This window comes from Haliotis rufescens, unplaced genomic scaffold (genome assembly GCF_023055435.1).
Source record: "Haliotis rufescens isolate VD_foot unplaced genomic scaffold, xgHalRufe1.0.p SCAF_4, whole genome shotgun sequence".
NCBI classification, from domain to species: Eukaryota; Metazoa; Mollusca; class Gastropoda; order Lepetellida; family Haliotidae; genus Haliotis; species Haliotis rufescens.
The window spans coordinates 48,666,898-48,691,923 of NW_025964112.1; the positions used below are offsets into that span (position 1 = coordinate 48,666,898).

The 25,026-nt window shown below is 41.7% G+C and overlaps 1 protein-coding gene across 4 annotated transcripts in view; it reads right to left on the minus strand.

Moving 5' to 3' along the window:
• Positions 1 to 25,026, minus strand: part of LOC124151641 (ankyrin repeat and IBR domain-containing protein 1-like) — a 36,237-nt gene that overhangs the window by 5,872 nt on the left and 5,339 nt on the right. Inside the window, exons 3-21 of one of the 4 annotated variants that reach the window (XM_046524223.2) lie at positions 22,829 to 23,030; positions 22,398 to 22,454; positions 21,174 to 21,299; positions 20,250 to 20,303; positions 19,266 to 19,383; positions 17,616 to 17,791; positions 15,880 to 15,968; positions 15,131 to 15,275; positions 12,927 to 13,111; positions 11,753 to 11,841; positions 7,738 to 7,755; positions 6,551 to 6,681; positions 6,147 to 6,281; positions 4,939 to 5,025; positions 4,716 to 4,785; positions 3,906 to 4,048; positions 3,190 to 3,402; positions 1,378 to 1,549; positions 408 to 536 (exon numbers count right to left, since the gene is read on the minus strand). In XM_046524223.2, the coding sequence (XP_046380179.1) occupies positions 408 to 536; positions 1,378 to 1,549; positions 3,190 to 3,402; positions 3,906 to 4,048; positions 4,716 to 4,785; positions 4,939 to 5,025; positions 6,147 to 6,281; positions 6,551 to 6,681; positions 7,738 to 7,755; positions 11,753 to 11,841; positions 12,927 to 13,111; positions 15,131 to 15,275; positions 15,880 to 15,968; positions 17,616 to 17,791; positions 19,266 to 19,383; positions 20,250 to 20,303; positions 21,174 to 21,299; positions 22,398 to 22,454; positions 22,829 to 23,030 (2,339 nt within the window). Of the gene's footprint in view, positions 1 to 407; positions 537 to 1,377; positions 1,550 to 3,189; positions 3,403 to 3,905; positions 4,049 to 4,715; positions 4,786 to 4,938; positions 5,026 to 6,146; positions 6,282 to 6,550; positions 6,682 to 7,737; positions 7,756 to 11,746; positions 11,842 to 12,926; positions 13,112 to 15,130; positions 15,276 to 15,879; positions 15,969 to 17,615; positions 17,792 to 19,265; positions 19,384 to 20,249; positions 20,304 to 21,173; positions 21,300 to 22,397; positions 22,455 to 22,828; positions 23,031 to 25,026 lie in introns of all 4 variants that reach the window. The other 3 variants (XM_046524209.2, XM_046524236.2, XM_046524231.2) reach the window with 3 other exon arrangements.

Below are 25,026 nucleotides of genomic sequence, written 5' to 3' on the forward strand. Positions count from 1 at the left end.
AGACCTGCATCACTTCGGGCTTTCCTCCCACATTAAGCTGACACGCCGCGATATAACTGGAATCCTGTTAAAAGCGGTGTTAAACCTAACTCACTCACTCACTCACTTTTTTATCATCATGCGTTGCGATACATGTTATTGTCTTGAAGGTTATGTCTCACAGTGCATCAGCGTTTCGGTGAATCGTTTCAACCTGTCTATGGCCATATTAAAGTGAGTTTGATTTATAATGCATTTTGTTTTCATTTAATTGAACTGAGACTGCCAAAAATAAAACTGTCAAACAGCATATTATTTGTTTTCTAATTTCAGTTGGGTTCTTTTAGTCAATCTTGTAAACCAGCTGAAACATATTGTAAGGCCTCATTAGCCTGACACACTATCTGGCCATTACCATGGTTACTCACCCTGGTGTTCCTGCTCCACCTTTTCCTCCTGGTCCCGCCTCAGACAGCTCAGACTGCAGTAGTCGTGGATGTCCCCAGTGCGGGGGTTGGGGGCGCGGGGCCGGCTGCAGCCAGGTCGACAACATTTGCCTAGGAGAAGAGGCAAGGTGTCAATCACAAATGTCACATGCCATTCATGAGCCAGGCAAATTAATCATGAAACTGCTTAACTTAAACACAAAACAAAGCTGGCTGCAATGTCAATCTTACTGATTCGTCATTGAGTGAGTGAGTGAGTGAGTGAGTGAGTGAGTGAGTATTGTTTAACGCCGCTTTTAGCAATATTCCAGCAATATCACGGCGGGGTCATTGAGTGAGAGAGTAAATATTATTCCACTTTTAATCGGCTTTTGATCAGCTTTTAATCCTAATCGGGGTTAAACTAGGCTAATCCTGGAATCACTATGGGATGCAACTCTGCACAACAAATTGAACTGAGACATCACAGAACTTTAGGGATAAGAACCTCTGGTTTATTGCACATAGTGATGTTTCAATGTAAAATCATACACCGTTATTATGCTGGAGTGAATCTACAGCAAAACGTCGTTAAAAGCAATAAACAAGAAGTTGTTATCCTTATAGTTGTACATTTTCTTATTTACTCACCAACTTCTAGAATGCGATTGAAACAGTTAAATTGAACTGAGCTACCCATATTTCAAGATGTTTGATATTAGAGTCACATACCCTGATACTGTTTGTGATACTGATCCAGTGATTGACATCATGAGCATCAAGCCATGCAATTGGGATACGATGACATGTAATCAAGTAAGTCAGCAATCCAAAAAACCCAGTCCATTTAGTAGCCTCTTACAACAAGCATGGGTTGCTGGGGACCTATATTCTCAGTGGGAATCTCCACACGTGACCCTGATGTACAGACAGATTTGTGGCTGATCATATTGCAGAGAAAGAATGATGTTACCATATGTTCTGAGGGCCGAGACAGAAATGTCAGTGTCGGAATCATCGCTGTCCTCCGCTGGCCACTCCAGGTAGGCCATGACATTGGTGTGTCGGCCTGAAGCGTCCTTGATCCAGGGGTTTGCTGGATCCACTTCTTGTATGGAGGCTAGTATGGCCTTGCGGAGGTCCTCCTGCAAACCACAATGCCATTAGGTTATGCACTTGAATAATGGATGATGAAATTTCAGCAAGGGAGTTTTCAGTAAGGGATATCAGGAAATCATGTCAGGTCATGATGGCACAATTTCAGCTCATGAAGTTAAGCAATAAAGTCATGTCATGAAATTAGGTCATGTGAGGTCATGATGTCAGGTCATGTCAGGTCATGATGTCAGATCATGACATCAGGTCATGATGTCAGATCACATCAGGTCATGAAGGCAGGTCATGATGTCAGGTCATGTCAGGTCATGAAGTCAGATCATGTCAGGTCATGACATCAGGTCATGATGACAGATCACATCAGGTCATGAAGGCAGGTCATGATGTCCGGTGATGTAAGGATATGAAGACAGTTCATGATGTCATGTCATGAAGACAGGTCATGATGTCAGGTCAAGAAGACAGGTCATGATGTCAGGTCAAGAAGACAGGTCAAGAAGAGAGGTCATGAGATCAGATCATGTCAGGTCATGGTGTCAGATCATGTCATGTCATGTCAGGTCGTCATGTCAGATTGTCATGTCAGATCATGTCAGGTCATTAAGGCAGATCATGTGAGGTCATGATGTCATTTTATCATATCAGGTCAGGAAGGCAGGCCATCTCATGAAGTCAGATCATGAGGTCGTGAGGTCATGGTGTCATTTCATGATGTCAGGTCATGTCATGAAGTCAGATCATGGCAGGTCATGGTGTCATATCATGCCAGGTCATGATGTCAGATCATGTCAGGTCATAGTATCAGGTCATGAAGGCAGGTCAGGTCAGGTCATGATGTCATTTCATCACATCAGGTCATGAAGGCAGGTCATGTCAGGTCATGTATGTTCATGAAATCAGATCATGTTAGGTCATGATGTAATTTCATGATGTCAGGTCATGTCAGATCATGATGACAGATCATGTCAGGTTATGATGTCAGGATATGAAGTCAGGTCATGTCAAGTCATGACATCAGGTCATGATGTCAGAACATGTCAGGTCATGGTGTCAGGTCATGATGACAAATCATGTCAGGTCATGATGTCAGGTCAGGTCATGATGTCAGGTCATGATGTCAGATCATGTCAGGTCATGATGTGAGGTCATGTTAGATCATGTCAGGTCATGTCAAGTCATGATGTCAGGTCAAGTCAGGTCAGGTCATGATGTCAGGTCATGTCATGAAATCATGTCATGATGTCAGGTCATGTCATGATGTCAGGTCATGTCAGGTCATGAAGACTGGTCATTGAGATTTGTAAATTGCTTTCTAGCAAACTAAGCTAAGTGAGTGAGTTGGGTTTAACTCCGCTTTTAACAGGATTCCAGCTTTATGTGGGAGGGAAGCCCAAAGTGATGCAGGTCTCAGACATTTACCACTTCAGTGAAACCCATGAGCACGGGTATACTGCAGACAAACCTAGAAACATAATCGGCACAAACCGGGATTCGAACCCACCATCATAGGTTTCTGACATGCCAAAGAGACGCAACTCTGAACAGCGAATCACGACTGGGCTATCTGAGCCCCCAAACTTAGTTAAGACAAAGCCAAGCTATTCTGCTGAAAACAGTAGTTCAGCCTCATAAATGGCAGTGTCTTGGCACAAAAATCAAATGGACTCACATCCTCTGTTTCCATGCTGTATTTCTTCCTCTTCTTCTTCCTCATTGATGGCGGAGTCTCGGGAGGCACCAGACCCATTGAAATGGCGGTGATGAACTCAAGTCGTTTACGCTGAACAATATGTGCCTGGTCTATGATCTTCTTCCGTGGAGTGCGCAGATACAGACGATTCACCATCTGGGAAAGAATCTCAATACCCTCCTCCAACTCAGTCTGAAACAGAAGTTTATGGAAGAATTGACTTCAATATTTGGTGTGTTTATGGGGGCATGAACAACAGGTTAGGTGAGGTGAAATGGGGTTAAACGTCGCTTCCAAGATTATTGCACTTATATAGCGACCTCAATGCACGTGTATGTGTGTGTGTGTGTGGCTGCTTGTACTAGTCCGGACTGATGCCGATTTATAGTGCTAGCACACTGAGATACCATGCCGCAGTTTAACATGAATACCCCACTCAGACACAGTATACTGACTCCGAGCCGACCAGTCCTTGTTTTAGCCCCTTAATGCCGAGCGCCAGACAGGGTAACAACAAGTACCATCTTTTAACGTCTTTTGGTATGACGCGGCTGGGGATCGAACCCCGGACCTTCCGCTCTCCGGGCGGACGCTCTACGATTAGACCACGGAGGCGGTTCCAAACAGATCTGGCAGATACAGAGCACAAAGATATGATTATAATGAGATTGTTTCCATGTCATGTGAATACCTACCTGCATGAACTCAAACACAATCTTTTTATAGCCAGGCCCGTCCAAGTAGTAGCCATACACATAGGAGCACTTGAGCACCAGTCTGGCCTTGAGCAGCTGGTGTACTGCATCCTCCACAAACTTTGTCTCAGTGTTAGCAGTAGCTGTTGGCATAGACACAATGATGAATTGTACCTTCAATTAGCCAAGGACAGTGTTAGCAGTAGCTGTTGGCATAGACACAATCATGAATTATACCTCAGATTAACTAAAACAGTGTTAGCAGTAGCTGTTGGCAAAGACACAATGATGAATTGTACCTTCGATTAGCCAAGGACAGTGTTAGCAGTAGCTGTTGGCATAGACACAATGATGAATTGTACCTTCGATTAGCCAAGGACAGTGTTAGCAGTAGCTGTTGGCATAGACACAATCATGAATTGTACCTTCGATTAGCCAAGGACAGTGTTAGCAGTAGCTGTTGGCATAGACACAATGATGAATTGTACCTTCGATTAGCCAAGGACAGTGTTAGTAGTAGCTGTTGACAGAGGCACACAATGATGAACTGCGAGTTAGATTAGCCTAGGACAGTGTTAGCAGTAGCTGTTGATAGACACACAATGATGAATAGTACCTTAGATAAACCTAGGACAGTGTTAGCAGTAGCTGTTTACAGAGACACAATGGTGAATTATACCTCAGATCATAAGCACTGACAAAGAGTCATGAAAAGCAATCACAATTCATGCTGTCTAGCTCATTGAAACTGCAGTAGTTGAGTAACATCAGCTGAGAAGCATACTGATCAACTTTCTCCTTCACACCTACCTGTATCAGTCACTGCCTGGGCTAATTTCATCATCTTATTCTTCGCTGTCTTTAACAGGGGTTCTTCAAGCTACAAAACATAAAAGTTAAAGATACTACAAGCAATGTTGAGCACAGAAAAATAAATTATGAAACAGAAAATGTTAAGTGTGAAACTTTGATATTAGTTGGGGCCAAAATGACTTTGAAAAAAATCCTATCTGACATGTTCAAGCCTTCTTACCTTGTAACTGTTTTCATGGTTCTTGAATCTTGTGTAGTAGTGAACAAAACGATTTAGTTCTTGTAGTTTAGTGTTCTTCTCCTCAGCCTGAAATATATGAGCCATATCTTCAACACTGCATGGGGATCCGGTGAGAATATAGGTCCCCAGTAACCTGTGCTGGTCGTTAGAGACAACTAAATGGATTGTGTGGTCAGTGAGTGTAGTTTTACGCCGCTTTTAGCAGTATTCTAGCAATATCACCCCTGGGGACACCAGAAATAAGCTTCACACATTGCACCCATGTGTAGAATCGAACCCGGATCTGCGGTGTGATGAGCGAACACTTTAACCACCAGGCTACCCACCACCCTGATTGTGTGGTCAGGCTTGCTGACTTGTTTGATTGCATGGAAACATTGGATTGTCTGGGTCATGCTCGATTTTTTACAGAATGTTGTCATATTGATGGAATATTGCTGATTGCGGTGTTAAACAACAAACAAACGATAAACACTGACATTTACCACATATGATTTATGATAAAAGACATCTTGACTGAAAAAATAAACAACGCAGTTTTCAACAAGTATAAAGTCCAACGTTGATACCAAAGATGCTCAGTTATTCACTGATGTCACTTGTTTGGGTTCTTAATTCCTAACGACATCAGTCCCAAATGAAATCTCAAAACACATTAACACCATAATTCTGAAAACACATAATTAAATGTTTATCACTAAATTTGACCCTGCTCTTGGCACCTTGATACTTTACTTGAGAATTTTTTTTTTTTCTCAATCCCCAATTTGAAAGACAATGATACAACATTTGTGAAATGTCAATGTTTATCAGAACAACTATGGGCAGTGTATGCTCAATACCACCTGCAAATCTGAAAACACATGTTTATCTCCTGACTAAAACATCCACAACAACTATCATCTGCGTTAAAGTACGGGAGTTACGATTATCCAGCACTACGACTTTCGTAAGTCCTCGTTAAAGTATGGGAGTTACGATCACCTTAGCGCTAAGATGGCTTTGTGGAAGGGGATCCAGTTCACTAAAAAGATGCCTTGAAACTGTCAAACCGCCAAACTGTCTTGAAGATCGTTATCAAACATGGTAATATGGAAGAATGTCCATCAAAAGCTGTAAAAATCATGAAGAAGTCCTAACATTTGTTTCTTGCCAACATACTGAACCCACGATAAAGCCTGCCCTACCTCTGTGACCAGTTGGGCTGTCTTCTCCTCCACTTTCTTCACGGCTTCGTACCTATTACACTTGAAATACCCCCCAGTGCTGGAGTTGTGGCGCTTCCACTGCTCCAGGCATACCCAGCAGAAGTCATGCTTGCACTAGAAACATCAACATTGTTAAACACTTATACAGCTCGTCCAGATGTGTTAATTCTGCCAAGGTAGGACTCTAAATCATTATCTTTTATAATTTCATGAAGCAGTTATTCTTGTCAGAAGCATCTTATCAAGGACTTTCAACCAAATACTGATGGCAAACAAATGTGGAGAAAGAGTGATTTTATATGGGAGGAATAATCTGCACCTATGGGTTACCATGGTTACACAGTATATTCTTACAAGAAGAAGGCAGTATCTTTGTGATTTACCTTTGAACACTTCATGTGGTTACAGCCCTCATTCTTCTGTATAGGAGACTTACAGTTGGGGCAGGGTTTGGAGTTGGTCACCAGCCACAGGCAGTTGGCTGCTGTCTCAGTCTCCTCCTCCGTACCATTTACTGAAACATTCACACCTCAACATCAGTATCTCTACTCTACAACACCAGTCACTGAAACATTCACACAAATCTCTACATCAGTATCTCTACTCTACAACACCAGTCACCGAAACATTCACACAACCTCTACATCAGTATCTCTACTCTACACCATTTACTGAAACATTCACAACCTCTACATCAGTGTCTCTACTCTACACCATTTACTGAAACATTCATACCTCTACATCAGTGTCTCTACTCTACACCATTTACTGAAACATTCACAACCTCTACATCAGTATCTCTACTCTACAACACCAGTCACTGAAACATTCACACCTCTACATCAGTGTCTCTACTCTACACCATTCACTGAAACATTCACACCTCTACATCAGTGTCTCTACTCTACAACACCATTCACTGAAACATTCACACCTCTACATCAGTGTCTCTACTCTACACCATTCACTGAAACATTCACACCTCTACATCAGTATCTCTATTCTACAACACCAGTCACTGAAACATTCACACCTCTACATCAGTGTCTCTATTCTACAACACCATTCACTGAAACATTCACACAACCTCTACACCATTCACTGAAACATTCACACAGCCTCTACATCAGTACCTCACTCTACAACACCATTCACTTAAACATTCACACAAATCTCTACACCATTCACTGAAACATTCACACAAATCTCTACACCATTCACTGAAACATTCACACAAATCTCTACACCATTCACTGAAACATCCACAAAAATCTCTACACCATTCACTGAAACATCCACACAAATCTCTACACCATTCACTGAAACATTCACACAAATCTCTACACCATTCACTGAAACATTCACACAAATCTCGTCATCGATAACTCTACTTTGCAACTCATCATTAGTCAAAAACAACTCAAAAGTTTCACCAAGCTGTTAATTCAGTGCATTATTAATGATATCCATTTCACATTATCGAGACTTTCATTACATGTCTGTGTATAAATGTCAGGAGGAAAATGTAAGCTGGGGGTGAGTAATAAAATAGAGGCACTCTGTAGCTCACCTGAATTCCCTGGAGCATCTGCAACATTATAGATCATGGGGTATGTTTTAATTTAGAAAAGGAAGGTCATACTAGGGTCATAATCAAACATTCTGAATCTTCATATGTTAATACAAATGTTACATTACACACTGATACCTCCACAAATGCTGAAGTAGGGGGTCAAATTTACATGTTTAACATGGTAGCCTATGTGGCCTTATAAAAATTGGTTCAGAATTATGAAAACAATTTTAATGACAATGGTACTTTGTGTGTTCCAGACTAGCTTCATTAACGCTATGATTTTAGAGAATGGTTACAACATGTGAAGTGACTAGAAGAAAAGGCTAAAAAAAGGTTCAAGGTCATAACTATTTAAGCAAACACTTGACATTATGAGCATCAGTTTTGTGCATCATGGAGTAGTATTTTTAGGACATTGTCCTATTATAACTAAACATGATAAAATGTCTTGAAGAATCCTTTGATAATTGGCAAGGATACTGAAGAATATCTAACTGAAACCCCGATAAATAATTCCAGTAACTGATTGCATGTCATCGTACCCCAATAAATATTCCTCATGCTACCACTAACTGATTGCATGTCATCGTACCCCAATAAATATTCCTCATGCTACCACTCACTGATTGCATGTCATCGTACCCCAATAAATATTCCTCATACTACCACTCACTGATTGCATGTCATCGTCCCCCAATAAATATTCCTCATACTACCACTCACTGATTGCATGTCATCGTACCCCAATAAATATTCCTCATACTACCACTCACTGATTGCATGTCATCGTCACCCAATAAATATTCCTCATGCTACCACTCACTGATTGCATGTCATCGTACCCCAAAAAATATTCCTCATACTACCACTCACTGATTGCATGTCATCGTACCCCAATAAATATTCCTCATGCTACCACTCACTGATTGCATGTCATCGTCCCCCAATAAATATTCCTCATGCTACCACTAACTGATTGCATGTCATCGTACCCCAAAAAATATTCCTCATACTACCACTCACTGATTGCATGTCATCGTACCCCAAAAAATAATTCCTCATGCTACCACTCACTGATTGCATGTCATCGTCCCCCAATAAATATTTCTTATGCTACCACTCACTGATTGCATGTCATCGTCCCCTGATAAATAATTCCTCACGCTACCACTCACTGATTGCATGTCATCGTCCCCCAATAAATATTTCTTATGCTACCACTCACTGATTGCATGTCATCGTCCCCCAATAAATATTCCTCATACTACCACTCACTGATTGCATGTCATCATCACCCAATAAATTTTTCCTCATGCTACCACTCACTGATTGCATGTCATCGTCCCCCAATAAATATTCCTCATGCTACCACTCACTGATTGCATGTCATCGTCCCCTGATAAATATTCCTCATGCTACCACTCACTGATTGCATGTCATCGTCCCCCAATAAATAATTCCTCATGCTACCACTCACTGATTGCATGTCATCGTACCCCAAAAAATAATTCCTCATGCTACCACTCACTGATTGCATGTCATCGTACCCCAAAAAATAATTCCTCATGCTACCACTCACTGATTGCATGTCATCGTCCCCCAATAAATATTTCTTATGCTACCACTCACTGATTGCATGTCATCATCACCCAATAAATTTTTCCTCATGCTACCACTCTCTGATTGCATGTCATCGTCCCCCAATAAATATTCCTCAGGCTACCACTCACTGATTGCATGTCATCATCACCCAATAAATTTTTCCTCATGCTACCACTCACTGATTGCATGTCATCGTCCCCCAATAAATATTCCTCATGCTACCACTCACTGATTGCATGTCATCGTCCCCTGATAAATATTCCTCATGCTACCACTCTCTGATTGCATGTCATCGTCCCCCAATAAATATTCCTCACGCTACCACTCACTGATTGCATGTCATCGTCACCCAATAAATATTCCTCATGCTACCACTCACTGATTGCATGTCATCGTCCCCCAATAAATATTCCCCATGCTACCACTCACTGATTGCATGTCATCGCCCCCCAATAAATATTTCTTATGCTACCACTCATTGATTGCATGTCATCATACCCCAATAAATATTCCTCATGCTACTACTCACTGATTGCATGTCATCGTACCCCAATAAATATTCCTCATGCTACCACTAACTGATTGCATGTCATCGCCCCCCAATAAATATTCCTCATGCTACCACTCACTGACTGCATGTCATCGTCACCCAATAAATATTCCTCATGCTACCACTCACTGATTGCATGTCATCGCCCCCCAATAAATATTCCTCATGCTACCACTCACTGATTGCACGTCATCATCACCCAATAAATATTCCTCATGCTACCACTCACTGATTGCATGTCATCGTCCCCAAATAAATAATTCCTCACACTACCAGTATTGATTGCATGTCAACGTACCCAAATAAATATTCCTCATGCTACCACTCACTGATTGCATGTCATCTGCCCCCAATAAATATTCCTCATGCTACCACTCACTGATTGCATGTCATCGTCCCCAAATAAATAATTCCTCATGCTACCAGTAACTGATTGCATGTCATCGTACCCCAATAAATATTCCTCTCGCTACCAGTCAGCTGTTGCATGGTCTGTTATCTAAAGGTAGTCATGGTATATTTGGAATATAGCCGACTATGGCGTTAAGCGCCACTCCTACTCCTGAATACCAAATGTGTCTCAATACCCAATGAAGGTTATTAAAGTAACACTGGGAGGACATGATGACAAGGTAAATGTTCATGATGGACCATGCCATAAGCTCACAGGAACTTTTGGTTCAGGTGAGCTAAGCAAGAACTTAAGACCATAAACATCTTTAATAATTTCCTGTACATGTTCTTATGGACGTAGGTTCATCCCTTGAATCAAACCAAGCATAAATCCTGTTGTCAATGAATGAATGAATGAATGAATGAATGAATGAATGAATGAATGAATGAATGAATGAATGAATGAATGAATGAATGAATGAATGTGGTTCCATTCTTATTTCAGCTTCATCATAGTGAGTGAGTGAGTATGATTTTACGCCGCTTTTAGCAATGTTCCAGCAATATCACGGGGGGGGGGGGTGGGGGGTGGGGACACCAGAAATGGGCTTCACACATTGTACCCATGTCGGGAATCGAACCCGGGTCTTCGGCTTGACGAGCGAACGCTTTAACCACTAGGCTACCCGACCGCCCCAGCTTCAACGTAGACCTTGACAAGGGACTTTTAGCAGTTTTAATATAAGCGAATGAAATGAGATGAGGTCTCTGATACAGTTTTGTTTCCAAATTAGTAAGTGCCAATGCTAGAAACTGTTACTAGACCTAAATCCCATGTCACAATTCTAAGGGCTAGGGTTAAGGGTTAAGGGTTAACAATGTATCACGATATACAGTGAAACCATCTGGGCAAAATCATCAGGAAATTCTTAATACTATATATCATGTCCATATTAACAAATCATGTTCCTGACTGACTGAGTTTCAATACCAGCAGGATCTGGACTGGCATGACACACTGTACCTCATCATAAGGTCATCCATATTATTTTATGTGTTTCTCCTCTCCATGCTCCGATTCAGAAAAGAAAACTAAAGCCAGCCTTTAGTTGAGGCTACAACTGACAAGATGTCTGTTGTTTAAGTTATGTGCAAAACTGGATCACAATGGAATTGTTCGTGTGATATATTCCAATTTTGCTGCACCAGCGTTTTTCATGGCTTCCAAGACAGAATCAGTGGATAGAAGAAAACAACGCAATAGGCTGAGTTACCTCCCTTATTGGAACATCTTTAAGATAAACTACAGCTCAGATTTGTTCCTGAAACAGGAAATTCAGAAAAATATCCAGGGCGGGAGCGGAGAGAGGAGAAACTGAAAAAATATAAATGTCCCAATGGCAAGTTAGTTTCTACAGCCTAAGAACAGAGTGTACACTCTCAAGAGAAAGAACATACTCTTACACTGCTCAGGCTTCACCTCCGACACCTTCAAGGCCCACTTCTTCCAGTTATCACAGCTACAGGGTTCATGGGCATCCTCCAAACACTCCCTGGAGACACAAGACGCATCTGGCTAATGTCACATACTTCACACACTGTAGTTACTCTGCAGGAGCAGGGATACTCCTGGTGCAGAAAGACCGAAAACATTTCACCTGTTTCACAAAGGAATCTTAGCTATGGTTGTCCCATAGGCTCACAAACATCACAGCATTAAGATGACTTGCTGAAACGAGGCCTTGTTGTTCCTTGTGATCATAAAGCCGCTAAACTCAAACAAACCATCTTCAAAGAATAATGTGTGGCCATGCTCCAGTTATCAGTCCCCTGGTGATTACAAACTTGCGACTACTTATTTCACTACACTGAAACACTGTTAAGCTTCTAAAATACTTATTTTATAACCTCATAAAAATAATAAAAAGAAGGCAGGAAGCAAATTTCTAATCATGCTAATATCATCTGAAATCAACCATTTATTTATTGTAAGAAATGATTTACCGTATTTGCGGTAATAAGCTCCCAGGGCGCTCTCAAAATTAGAAATAGGGGGCTCTTATTAGAATATTAATTTGGTGGAAAAAAGAGAGTTGAAAGATAAATTTCGTGGTTTATGCTGATACACTGAAATGTTTACATACGACAGATACATTTTTCCAGAATTTAATTGCCCATAATTAAGAATGCATATAACACACGAGTGCGTATTATACGCGAATAAATAAGTCTTGTGTACATTGATCAATCGGAAGGGGTGCTAATTGGGATTGTTCACTAGTCAATATATTAGCAAATATCGCCGTGGGCGCTTATTAGAGCGAGGCGCTTATTACGTCGAATACGGTATGCCCAAAAACATTTTGGTAAATTCCACATTTGGACATACTTCCATGTTATTTATATCACATTGATCATATACATTTCAGAATAACAGTCAGCAAAATTAAGGTAAGGGATATATCCAAAGCAACATTATATTGTATGGTATCATCTTTGGATGTTAAAAGGTCCTCAAATGTATTAAAGTCTCAGTTTGAGAAGTAATGTTCTGGTAAAAGCTGTGTTCATGAAATTACCCTCACAGCTGACCACATTACTTATACCACATGTCCTATTTTCATCTTGCCCAACCTACCAACAGAAGTAATGCCCTGCCCCACAGTCCACCCCCCGGGAGGTGTCACTTGGGATCTTGATCCGCCCCTGGGGGCCTGATGACGACGATGACGCGGCCTGGTTGTCCAAGTCTGGCAGTTTGACTGCTCGGCCACAACCAGGATAAGGGCACCATTTCATGTCCGGATTGCTGTCCACGAATGCCTGGAAAAGCAGTCATATGATATGATAAAGTAACCTTGGTCTGACCATCTTGGTTTCTTACTAACGCCGAAGAGGTCGTTGCCGGCACAGGTACATTTCTGAATACAGACATGTACCCGAGCCAAGATTAGAATACACAAATGTACCTGCTACCCTAAATGGCGGACGAGTCCATATTCCCCAAACCCAAACCCAAACCCAAACCCAAACCCAAACCCAAATCAGAAACCGGTTCTTGTTGGAGTTCTGGTTCGCCTGATTATGAGTGCATGTATGCATCGTGGAATATTGCCGGAATATTAGATTAATGTATGTGCGTCACTGTGTATGATTGTTTCCTATATGATACACTGGAATTCATCTCATGAATACTGCCATGTCGAATTAACCGCGGTTTGGCACACAGAAAGTGACGAATATGTAAAGAACAACGGTAGAAACTAACAGGTTTGAACCACTAGTCCTTATAATGATAACATATAGCAAAACCCTTTAAAAGGGCAAGCGTCTACTAGTCCTTATGATACCTTAACTATTGGGCAATTTGGCAAGGACTACAGGACAAGTGCCAATTTCTAACGCTGAAGAACCGGTTACGCACATTGCGCCCTTCGGCCCTGCGGCAGAATGGACTCATCCTTGGGTACGTTTCTGTATTCTGATTTTGGCAAGGGTACATTTCTGTATTCAGAAACGTACCTTGGGTACATTTCTGAAGTACCTGTGCCGACGACCCCTTCAGCCTTACTAACTTGGTCCTGACTACCTGCAGCCACTGTCATCATCAAGTTGTTTGATTCAGCAATAATTCCATAATCAGAGAGTTTTATACTTATCCTACATTACATATTGCTCTTACTACCAAAGACCTGACTAGAATGGAATGACGATCTATCAGCATCTTCAGTAACTCTTTCACCCAACATGACGTCCCAGACCATTGTGACATCTGGTGTCGGAAGACACGCACCCTTTATGTCGTTACTGTCTTCAAAACATCCCTCAAGACTGATGGTACAATGCTGAGGTAGACATAAGCCACGGGATGGCCCTTGGGTATGCAGGATAAGTCTATAAAATCAACATAACACGTATTCGAGCCTTTCCTCCCCAAGAACCCCAATCGGCCGCCAATGCTGGTTCCGCCTCTGGGGTATGCGCCATGATTCCTGCCTCAAAAGGAATCTTTGTCGTGTCTCTCCTTAGTGAATTCACACATGGCTGGTAGCGGCCCGGTGGGTGCTGAAATTATATAGGCGGGCGTGTCTTCCGACTCCAGATGGGGGCGTGTCTTCCGACACAAGATGTCATGGGGTCAGGGGTAATGTTGGGCAGTAGGTGAGGTGAGGTGAAATGGGGTTTAACGTCGCGTCCAAGATTATTGCACTTCTATAGCGACGTGCATGTACGTGTGTGTGTTTGTGTGGCTGCTTGTACTAGTCCGGACTGATGCCGATTTATAGTGCTAGCTCACTGAGATACCATGCCGCAGTTTAACATGAATACCCCACTCAGACACAGTATACTGACTCCGAGCCGACCAGTCCTTGTTTTAGCCCCTTAATGCCGAGCACCAGACAGGGTAACAACAAGTACCATCTTTTAACATCTTTTGGTATGACGCGGCCGGGGATCGAACCCCGGACCTTCCACTCTCCGGGGGGACGCTCTACCACTAGACCACGGAGGCGGTCCCTGTTGGGCAGTAGAGTTACTGAAGACCCTGATATATCATCATTCATTTCCAGTTAGGACTTCGGTAGTAAGAACAATGCGGAATACATAATGCAGGAAAAGTTAAACATTTCCAGCTATATGACGGCGGCCTCTAAATTATTGAGTCAGGACTAGACAATCCAGTGATTCATATTGTGAGCAATGATCAACATGAAAAGGGAAATGCTTCCAAAAAGAAAACTGCTGCTTTTGAAATGGTTCATTTGTGGTCCTGTAATTCTATTCCCTCTTTTGACTAAGTCATCACTTGAGCATAAACATGATAAAAAACCAGCACATTACCTTGATATCAAACTGCAGGTACCTGAGGGCCATGTCTCTGGACACAACACTCTCTATCACATCTACAGGTACCAGCATGGTGCAGTCAAATGCTGGGCAGGTAATGTGGTGGGCGTCGCCCTCTTGGATCTTCAAGTTCAGGTATCTATAAACATGACAGGGGATTATTGACGGTTGCAAGAATAGATTAAAGTCTAACTAAATCGAAGACTTAGAGTACATCATTGGGATGAAATTATGTAAAAGAATTCATTCACTGATAAACAATATTATGACTTTTCATGATTTCATCATTATAATGCAAAAGAAATTAGTTTAAATTGGATGAGATTAGTTCGCTTATAAAGAGAAATGCAAGCACTTGTTTGTGTGGCTGCTGGTATTAGTCCAGACTTCTTGTGCCAGCCCACTGAGGTACCATGCCAGAGTTTAACATGGATACCACACTCAGACACAAAATACCATCTCCGAGTCAGTCAGCGCTTGTTTTAACCCCTTAGTTCCCTTAATTCTGAGAGCCAGGCAGAGAAACAAGAAGTACCATCTTTTACTGTCATTTGGTATGATACGGCCCAGGAATCGAACCACCGACTTTCTGCTCTCCGGGCAGATGCTATCCAGCAAAACATGTTTACAATTAAGAACATGAAAATCTGAAATCATGATTACATCATGGGAGATGACAGCTCTCATTTATGTACGGAACATTTTTGTTTATTGTGAACCGGAAATATTCAGGAACTACCAACCTTTCCCAGCATTCTCGGCAAAAGTCGTGGTCACACGTCATGTGGACTGGTTCATCAGAAATGGGAAAAGTACAGGCACAAATTTCACACTGCAAGAACAATCACAACAGTCATATTAATATTTCAGTCTGTATTTGTGTCAATGACATTATATGACTTGGGTATTAACATCATAACTGTAACCATGGTAACCGTTTGTTAATTTTGTGTTATAGGTAGATCAAAGGTGTAAAGCTGTGACTAACTGTTGGTGGAGAAGCCCAAATAAAAGAATCTAAAATCATTTTCCCAGTCCTGCAAGATCGGCAAATCTGTCCTAAACATGTAGCCAAGTAGTGCTTCAGACGAATCACAGAGAGAACTGATCAACATGATTATTACTGGACACCTTCACATTGCAGTTTTTGTCCATTCATTCAGATCAAGTAAAAACAAAAAGTGCCTAAATCAGTAAATGATAACAAAGAAAGCCACTAAAAACCCCACCCTGACTATAAATAGCCCACAAGGAGGCAGTGCTTCCGTTTTCGAACAATGACTGAAAATGTAAACACAACCGAGTGTCAGGAGAAGCTTTTTGAAAACAGTACGCAAACAAGATCACCATTCACGTCAAACTTCGTATCAACTTGAATGACAAACCAACTTGAATGACAAACCCTGGATACCACAGACGCTGTATATATTGTGAGAAATGCTATTCTTAAACTGCAGATATACGGTAAAATACCGTATACCACAGGTTAACGATTTCTGCTGTGACACATATTGTTTTTTTTTGTTTAATTACACTGCTCTTATTCATCACGACAAATGTATTTCGTTCTCGTCCAGAGAAAAGCTCAGAACTATAATTTGTGTCTTGGACTGTGTTGGAGAAATCTTGGACATTCCACGGTATCATTTAATGAAGATGTGAAGACAACATGAAACCAAAGAACTACTTGTCTGTTGAAAAGTCTTGGAATCGTTTGATGGATATTTATTACCATTAAAACTTCCGTCCTTGTTGTCAAACGGCCCACGTGGGTGGGTGTTTAACCAATGAAATTCTTGTGTTATCATGACGTCATATTGACCTGTCAAATCCCTCGTTTAAGCTCAACCCACTAGAGTGTGGAAGTTCCTACCACAGTTGCCCCTTTAACAACAGTTGCTATTAGAAATGATATCCAAATATTTTCTGCATAAATACTGAGGACAAATAAATATGACAAAAAATCTTTAGATTGGAGTAAAATTCTCACCAGTCAAACCACCTGAATCTTAGAATTACTTCTGATTAAAGTTGGTATTTGTCCAGTGGACCAGCACACTTATCGAACCAGCCATTGCTCTAGTTCACCCTTGTTTCGTGGGGTGTACAGAAGTAGAAATTATTTTCTCAAAGGGAGGTAACCCCAAAATCCGGGATTTGAGATTTAAAAATAAATAAATATAAAGCATTGGTTTGAAGACAAAATAACAAAAGACATGGGGCAAATTAATATGCTTAAAATGATTCATCATTTGATGCTAAGATAGCGTTCTATGGCTTACGAAAGATATGGAGCTATCTTGAGGTTCATGACATTATAACGATATCTTAACATTGTCTGAATCCTTACGATCACTGTACAATAACCGTAGCCCTCAGATCATTTCAATACCCAAAGGCCTTCTAGGTCTACTTTATTATTAGCCAAGTCATGTTTCTAAATTTGATTGAGGCATCATTTGTTGTCATGTCAACATGCCTCAGTATCAGGACTGGCTGGCTCCGACTTGCTGGGACTTGGCAGAGGACTTGCTAGATGTTCCTGAACTTGGGGCTTCTCACTGAACAGTGTGGCAGGGGGGGTAACTCCGCATCGCTCACAGCAAGCGAAAGCATCGGTCATCCATGATTCAAGCAACGCTTCCCGTGACCATTCTAAGAAGAGGAATTCAGACTAACTCAAATGTGTCAGAAAATGGCTTTTGTAGAATGTAATGAAGTTATTACACTATACATGGGGGCCTGTAAATACACAAGCTGGTGATTCTTATAGTGAAGAATGATCCATGCTGTCGGGGTATGATGGATGACACGCAATCAACCAAGTCACTAAGCCTGGGCATTCATTCCAATAAGTCGCCACTTACAACCAGCATAGGTTGCTGGGGACAACCTAGAATTCTCAAAGGATTATTTCCTATGTATTCATAAGAATAAATTAATAATTCAAAGAGTTACAATTCTCCAAACTTACTGAATATCAAACGACACAATAATGGATTCTTGGGAAGAATAGGTCATCCCAGTACCCGGTGCCAGTCATACAAGAAGAGTGAGGAGAAATAGGGTTTAACGCACTTATATAGCGACGTGCATGCACATGTGCTGTGTAGCTGCTTGTACTAGACTGGACTGATGCCAATTTTATAGTGCTAGCACACTGAGATACCATGCCGCAGTTTAACATGAATACCCAACTCAGACACAGTATACTGACTCCGAGCCGACCAGGCCTTGTTTAAGCCCCGTAATGACGGGTATTATGGTAACAACAAGTACCATCTTTTACCACATTTTGGTATGAAGCGGGCAGGGATCGAACCCCGGACCTTCCGCTCTCTAGGCGAACACTCTACCACTGGACCACGGAGGTGGTTCATTAGAGAAGACTTAAATGAGTATGTGTGACCTTGCTAATTGCATGTCAACATGACAATGTCAACCTCAACTACATGGATCAATTATTCACAGGCAGTCTTTACAAAGGTTGAATACTGCCGACAGCTTCATAAAAAATGCATCAATTCAATATAAGTTAGTAAGTTTTGATAGTATTTCAGGTATTTCAGTTATATAATGCAGTGATGAAGGTCTTAGATTTACTACCTTGGTGTTGACAAGCCTAACCATAATTATTTGTTTGTTTGTTGTTTAACACAGCACTCAGTTATGTTCCAGCTATATGACAGCGATCTGTAAATATCGAGTCTGAACTAGACAATCCAGAGATTGACATGATGAGCATCGACGATGACATGCATCAACCAAGTCAGCAAGCCCGACCACCTGACAACAAGCACAGTCGCCTTTTAAGGCAAGATAGGATTGCTGAACACCTATTCTAACTGGATCTACCCCGGATCTTCACGGGTCCTAAACATAATCAGGGCAACACAGGATTCAAATACAGGATCTTACGTTTCTGTTATGCCTAACAGAGGCAACTCCGCACAGCGAATCGCGGCGCTTTAACCAACAGGATTATTTTGTGGAACTTGTCCGATTCAGACCAAATCTGGGATTCAAACCAACGCCTACCTGAGCAATGTAACTCTGCACAGTGAATTGTGGCACCTTAGACAACTGAGCCACCCGTACCGACCCTAATTAAGTAAGAACATCATCCTACCATGGTTCCTGAGCAGGGCCTCTGCTGTGAAGAGCGGCACACTCAACATGTCAGCCGTCTCCACCAGCAACTGATCCTTAGCTTCCTGCAAGTCCTGAGCCCGCAGACCGGAGTACTCCTGCAATACACAGAACATAAACAGAATGCTTCCAAGTAACTGGTAGCAATCAGAACAAACGCAACATGTCGCATTTCTTTCGGAAAAAAATTCCTGCTACTCACATACCGGTATACTTAAACTGCAAGTCAGTGGTACTGTTAGTTGATGAATGGTCATGTTGTGACTATTATTTGTGTTATGTGAAGTCAATGATAAATGTACTTCCCATGTGTAACTAGACAAGAACATGGAAAAGTAACGCATGAATGAGTCACAAAATAAACCTGGGGATATATACTCAAGGCAAGATTTATTGTGAAACACAAACAACAAACAGAATCAGTGTTAAACTTTTACTGCCTTGAATATGTCACGCTTCTTGCCAATTTCATGCAATTCAGACTGTCTGTTGCATTTCTTCAACCATTTTAACACACTCTTTCTCTGGTTTAAATACAAAAATTCATTCACAAGGTTACCAATGAAAACATTCCATGTCACAATAACTTTTGCCTCTAAGTATCCCCATGTTATGGGTTTTCGGACACATAAGAAACATTCGTAGTTTTCTCTCTAATCACATGAACAAATGGAAAACATCTCATTAACTAATAAAAGACAACTTTCTCTTAAAAACAAGCCATCATCTGAGTATTTACAATATCTGTGTGATGCTACACCCCCTGTTATAGTGTGAGTAATCATGATAAACATGGCTGTCCGAAAACGTATGACATCCGAAAACCTATGATCCAACGAAGTAGATGTTGAGAGGGTACTGTCAATCTCAATGATAAAGAAGAGAGTAAACTCTCTATATTACAACTGCTTATCTTACTGAACTGAATACCCACAATTCAAAGATGGATCATGTACGCCATTACCTCAATTGGTGACAAGGTGAAATCATCTTCTTCCTCTTCAGGCACACCATCAGTCTGACAACAAAGGGAGGATATTAACACAGCAGCCAGAAATGCCCAACCCTGCAACACTTCTGGATCTTGGAATCCCCACCCCTCACCCCTTTTGGATCCAGGAATGCCTACCCCTTCCAGATCCAGGAAAGCCAACATTTCCACCCTTTCCAGATCCATAAATGGCCACCCCTGCACCTCTTCTAGATCCAGGAATGCCTACCCTTCCACCCTTTCCAGATCCATATATGGCCACCCCTGAACCTCTTCTGGATCCAGGAATTCCCACCCCTTCCAGATCCAGGAAAGCCCACACTTCCACCCTTTCCAGATCCATAAATGGCCAGCCCTGCACCTCTCCTGGATCAAGGATTTCCCACCCCTTCTAGATCCAGGAAAGCCCACACTTCCACCCTTTCCAGATCCATAAATGGCCAGCCCTGCACCTCTTCTTTTTCCAGGAATTCCAACCCCTTCCCGATCCAGGAAAGCCAACATTTCCACCCTTTCCAGATCCATAAATGGCCACCCCTGCACCTCTCCTGGATCAAGGATTTCCCACCCCTTCCAGATCCAGGAAAGCCCACACTTCCACCCTTTCCAGATCCATAAATGGCCACCCCTGCACCTCTTCTTTTTCCAGGAATTCCAACCCCTTCCAGATCCAGGAAAGCCCACACTTCCACCCTTTCCAGATCCATAAATGGCCACCCCTGCACCTCTTCTTTTTCCAGGAATTCCCACCCCTTCCAGATCCAGGAAAGCCCACACTTCCACCCTTTCCAGATCCAGGAATGCCCACCCCTGCACACCTTCTGGATCCAGTAATGCCCACATATTAACCATGTTAACATTTGTCTTAACTACCAGAATTACTACTGAACTACTCACCGAAAATACCATCTTTGATTCCAGATAGAGAGCAATGTCTGAGTGTCCGTTTTTCTCTGCCAAGTCACATGGGGTCAAATTGTCATCATTTTCAACGAACAGAGGAGCACCATGATGAACCAGCCACTGTTGAATAAATAACTTTACTCTCAAACATATTTTTTTTAAATAATAATGATAAACACGAGATCAGAGGACATTGCGTCTAATCAGCCAATCAGCATTGAAGCTTTGGAATTCTTGGTGTGAGTGAAGCATTCAGACAAGCATATCTGTTTTCTTTATCTTGAAAACAAGTATTATAAGGAAGATCCAAATGCCAAAAAAGTATTGCCACGCCACTATGTTGTAGGTATTTTATCCATCCTGTTGTTTCCTGTTGTAGAATGTCTCAGTATCTGCACTCAAAAGGCTAATCTATGGAGGGAATATTGGTGTTCTACATGTTCTGTGGCAGTTTTTTTTGCTAAGATAGAAATGGTAAAGAAATGAAGCTAAATTCTTTAAGGAAAGTAACACCTGATTGGCTCAAGAACCCACGCAACCTTATCATATATTAGATTGTGTGGTCAGAGTTTGCTTAGGGTTCACCGGACGGGTCCTTCTATGGAGGTGTCCTTAGATCTTCGCACAGAGAGGTATTGTATCACAGTAAAACATCTAATGTAATATTAATTAAACTACACATTTATATACCTCAGGTAACCAGGTACTACTATCTGCTAAAATATGGTTTTATTTGTTCCCTGACCAGTCGATTCGTTTGCATTTCACTTATCATTCTCAACTCCCTGGGGAGTATATAACCCAACCTGCCTAGGGGCGCTAGAAGGTTTTTACATCCACCTCACGTATCGGGTACCCATTCCCTGCTGGGTGAACAGAGTGAACTAAGTCACTTGCCCAGGGTGACACCACATGTGTTTACACTTGTGTTTCGGGTGTATGTACGTATTCATGGTTTTCACCATCTGGTCATCTACCATCGGACAAGTGGGTTCTTTTGTGTGTACAGGGTGTATGTACTGTACACTAGGGGCAGTGACAACACTGTAAAGACCTGTAGACATTGTTGGTCCCAAGGCTGAATAACAACCCAGTCACAAGCGGGATACGATCTCAGCACCTGGCGCTTGCTAGCTTGGCGCTTTTGACTGATTGCCCATAGGATTGCTTATTACTGCAAACACACTGAAGTACTTGAGGTAGTCATCTTGGTCTTACCTCTACACATTTCTTGAGACCAGATGCTGCAGCATAGTGAAGGGACGTGTTCTTCTTCTGGAAATACAGGAATTAATACATTTATATCATGTTTTCAGTGACGTAGTAGCTTATATAGTAACATAGTTGCTCATCATTTAGTCAACAGCTTAAAACGTCAACAAAGACAGACACTTAACGAAAGTTGGAGTCACATTGATTTTCAAAGATTTTCTGCCTCTGGGGTACAAGCATGTGAAGATTCAGCTTCATTGGCCCAATGGTTTGCAGTGAGAGGATGTGCATTTTGAGAGAAGTTATGTGCATATTCATGAAGACTGTCTAGTAAACTACCTTCTAAAATGAGGTGAGAAAGATGCTGAAAGATAATTTTCGGATGGTTAACACAAAAGGTTCCACCCTATTAACAGATACAGCACAAAACACCCCACCTCATCTTGGGCGGCAAGGTCAGCTTTCTCCATCTCTCCTTCCTGTAGGGTCGCCCCTCGCCACTTAAGAATAAGTAGCAGACTGTCTGCTCTCCGCTGTCGCACATAGAACTGGGTGCTCTTCTCCATGCACACACAGTGGAGGGAGGTCTCCTTCTTGCCATTGGTCTTATTGGGATTTCCGCCTCGTTCCAAAAATATTCTGAAAGCAACATATTTTGGTTTACCGTATTTCCTCTATTAGACACCTGGGCATCTACTAATTTCGTGCAAGCTGTTGACCTGGCATCTATCTGAGGCAGGTGTATATTAGAGGCCCTGCATCTATACTGTTTAATGCTGGCACAGTGGCAACTCACTACCTTACCAAATCCCAAATTCTAGTCATACAAAGGGTACATTTGCAGGAAATGGTCATTATTAACCACCAGCATATCACAGTATCAGAGACCCAGCTTCTCGAAGAGGGCCGGCCTCTAATTTTTGGACCGGTCAAATTGAGGCCGGTATGCATTTGAGGCTCAGCATCTATTAGTTTGTTTGTTTGTTTTGTTTGTTTGTTGTTTAACGCCGCACTCAGCAATATTCCAGCTATATGATGGCGGTCTGTAAATAATCAAGTCTGGACCAGACAATCCAGTGATTGACATCATGAGCATCGATCCGCGCAATTGGGATCGATGACATGCATCAACCAAGTCAGCGAGCCTGACCACCTGATCCCGCTAGTTGCCTTTTACGACAGGCATGGGTGTCTGAAGACCTATTCTACCCCGGAATCTTCACGGGGATCAGCATCTATTAGAGGAAGTACAGTATATCATCTTACTATGACTCATTTAGCATGTTTAGCATCTTCAATTTACCAATAATATTATCTAAAGAATTAGACGTCTTTTCCATTTATTGTTCAGAAAGCCAAAAGATAAGAAAAAAGCACTTTAAACAACAAATCTCCTATAATCATCCATCCTTTCCTTAAAGATAGTCATCGAGTTGGGAATATCTAAAATAACACATAGCCAAAGCGGAATTCGCTTACTGCACCAGTACAACATCTTAACTGAACGCATCTTGCACAACAAGCAATTAATTTGTCCCTGTGGTTTGTTACATAGTGCCTTCATTGTACCCAATAGCTACCATCAAAAACAATTAAAACAGTGAGATGGGTAAAATATTATGCAGGTATAACATGGCATATCAACTTATCATCAGTGAGCATGAGCATGGTGCTGACTAACAAATTACCACTGCTTACATGGGAATTGGATGAACTTTTTTGACCATGTTGGCCTGGCTGATTGTAGGTAAGTATATCACAATAGTGTGGACCATTTCTCAAACTATGGGATGTATGAGTGCTTATGGTTTAACGCCACACTCATCAATATTCCAGCTATATGACAACAGCCTGTAAATAGTCGAGTCTGGACCAGACAATCCAGTGATCAACATGCCATCAACCAAGACACAGAGCCTGAGCCACCCCTTCAACAAAGTTCCCCCTTACAACCAGCATAGTAGTGATGTCGAGATTCACTGGTGCACGATACAAAACCTGATACACTTAATTTTGCACCGATTCACATTTAACCATGTTAACCCTGTCGATTGTCCATGTTGATCTGGCATCGATATCAATAAGCAAATACAAACTATACTTTTTAATTCCTCATTCCTTGGTTGTCTTTTGGATATGCAACCGGCTGATTGACTAGCTTTTCCTTGCTGTCTGTCATAATACAGTATGTAAACGTGTTTGTTTCTTATCATTTCTCATTCAGATTAGCTGACCTAACCCATTGTCATGTAGATAGGTATTAGTCAGTTGTCCTTCTTACTGGGTTTTCCTCACAAAATGTTGCATAAACAGTATCGAGATTTGTATTGTATAATGGCCTCTGTATTATCGTGACATCCCTACAGCATAGGTAACATGGTGCTGTTCCTCAAAGTGATCGAAGCGCTTATAGTTCTACAGTTGTAAGTCTTTGTTAAAGTGAGGGAGTTATGTTCACCTTAGCGCTACAACTGCTTTGTAGAACAGACCCCTGAATTCCCTGGATGCAATGGGGTGTTGGGGCACTTCCAGCCCAGGTCACCATGGGGTCTCACACTATGGGGTGAGAGGGGAGGGCATATTTGAGGGAGATCCAGGAATTTGGACAAGGAGTGATGCACACTACCCAAGTTAC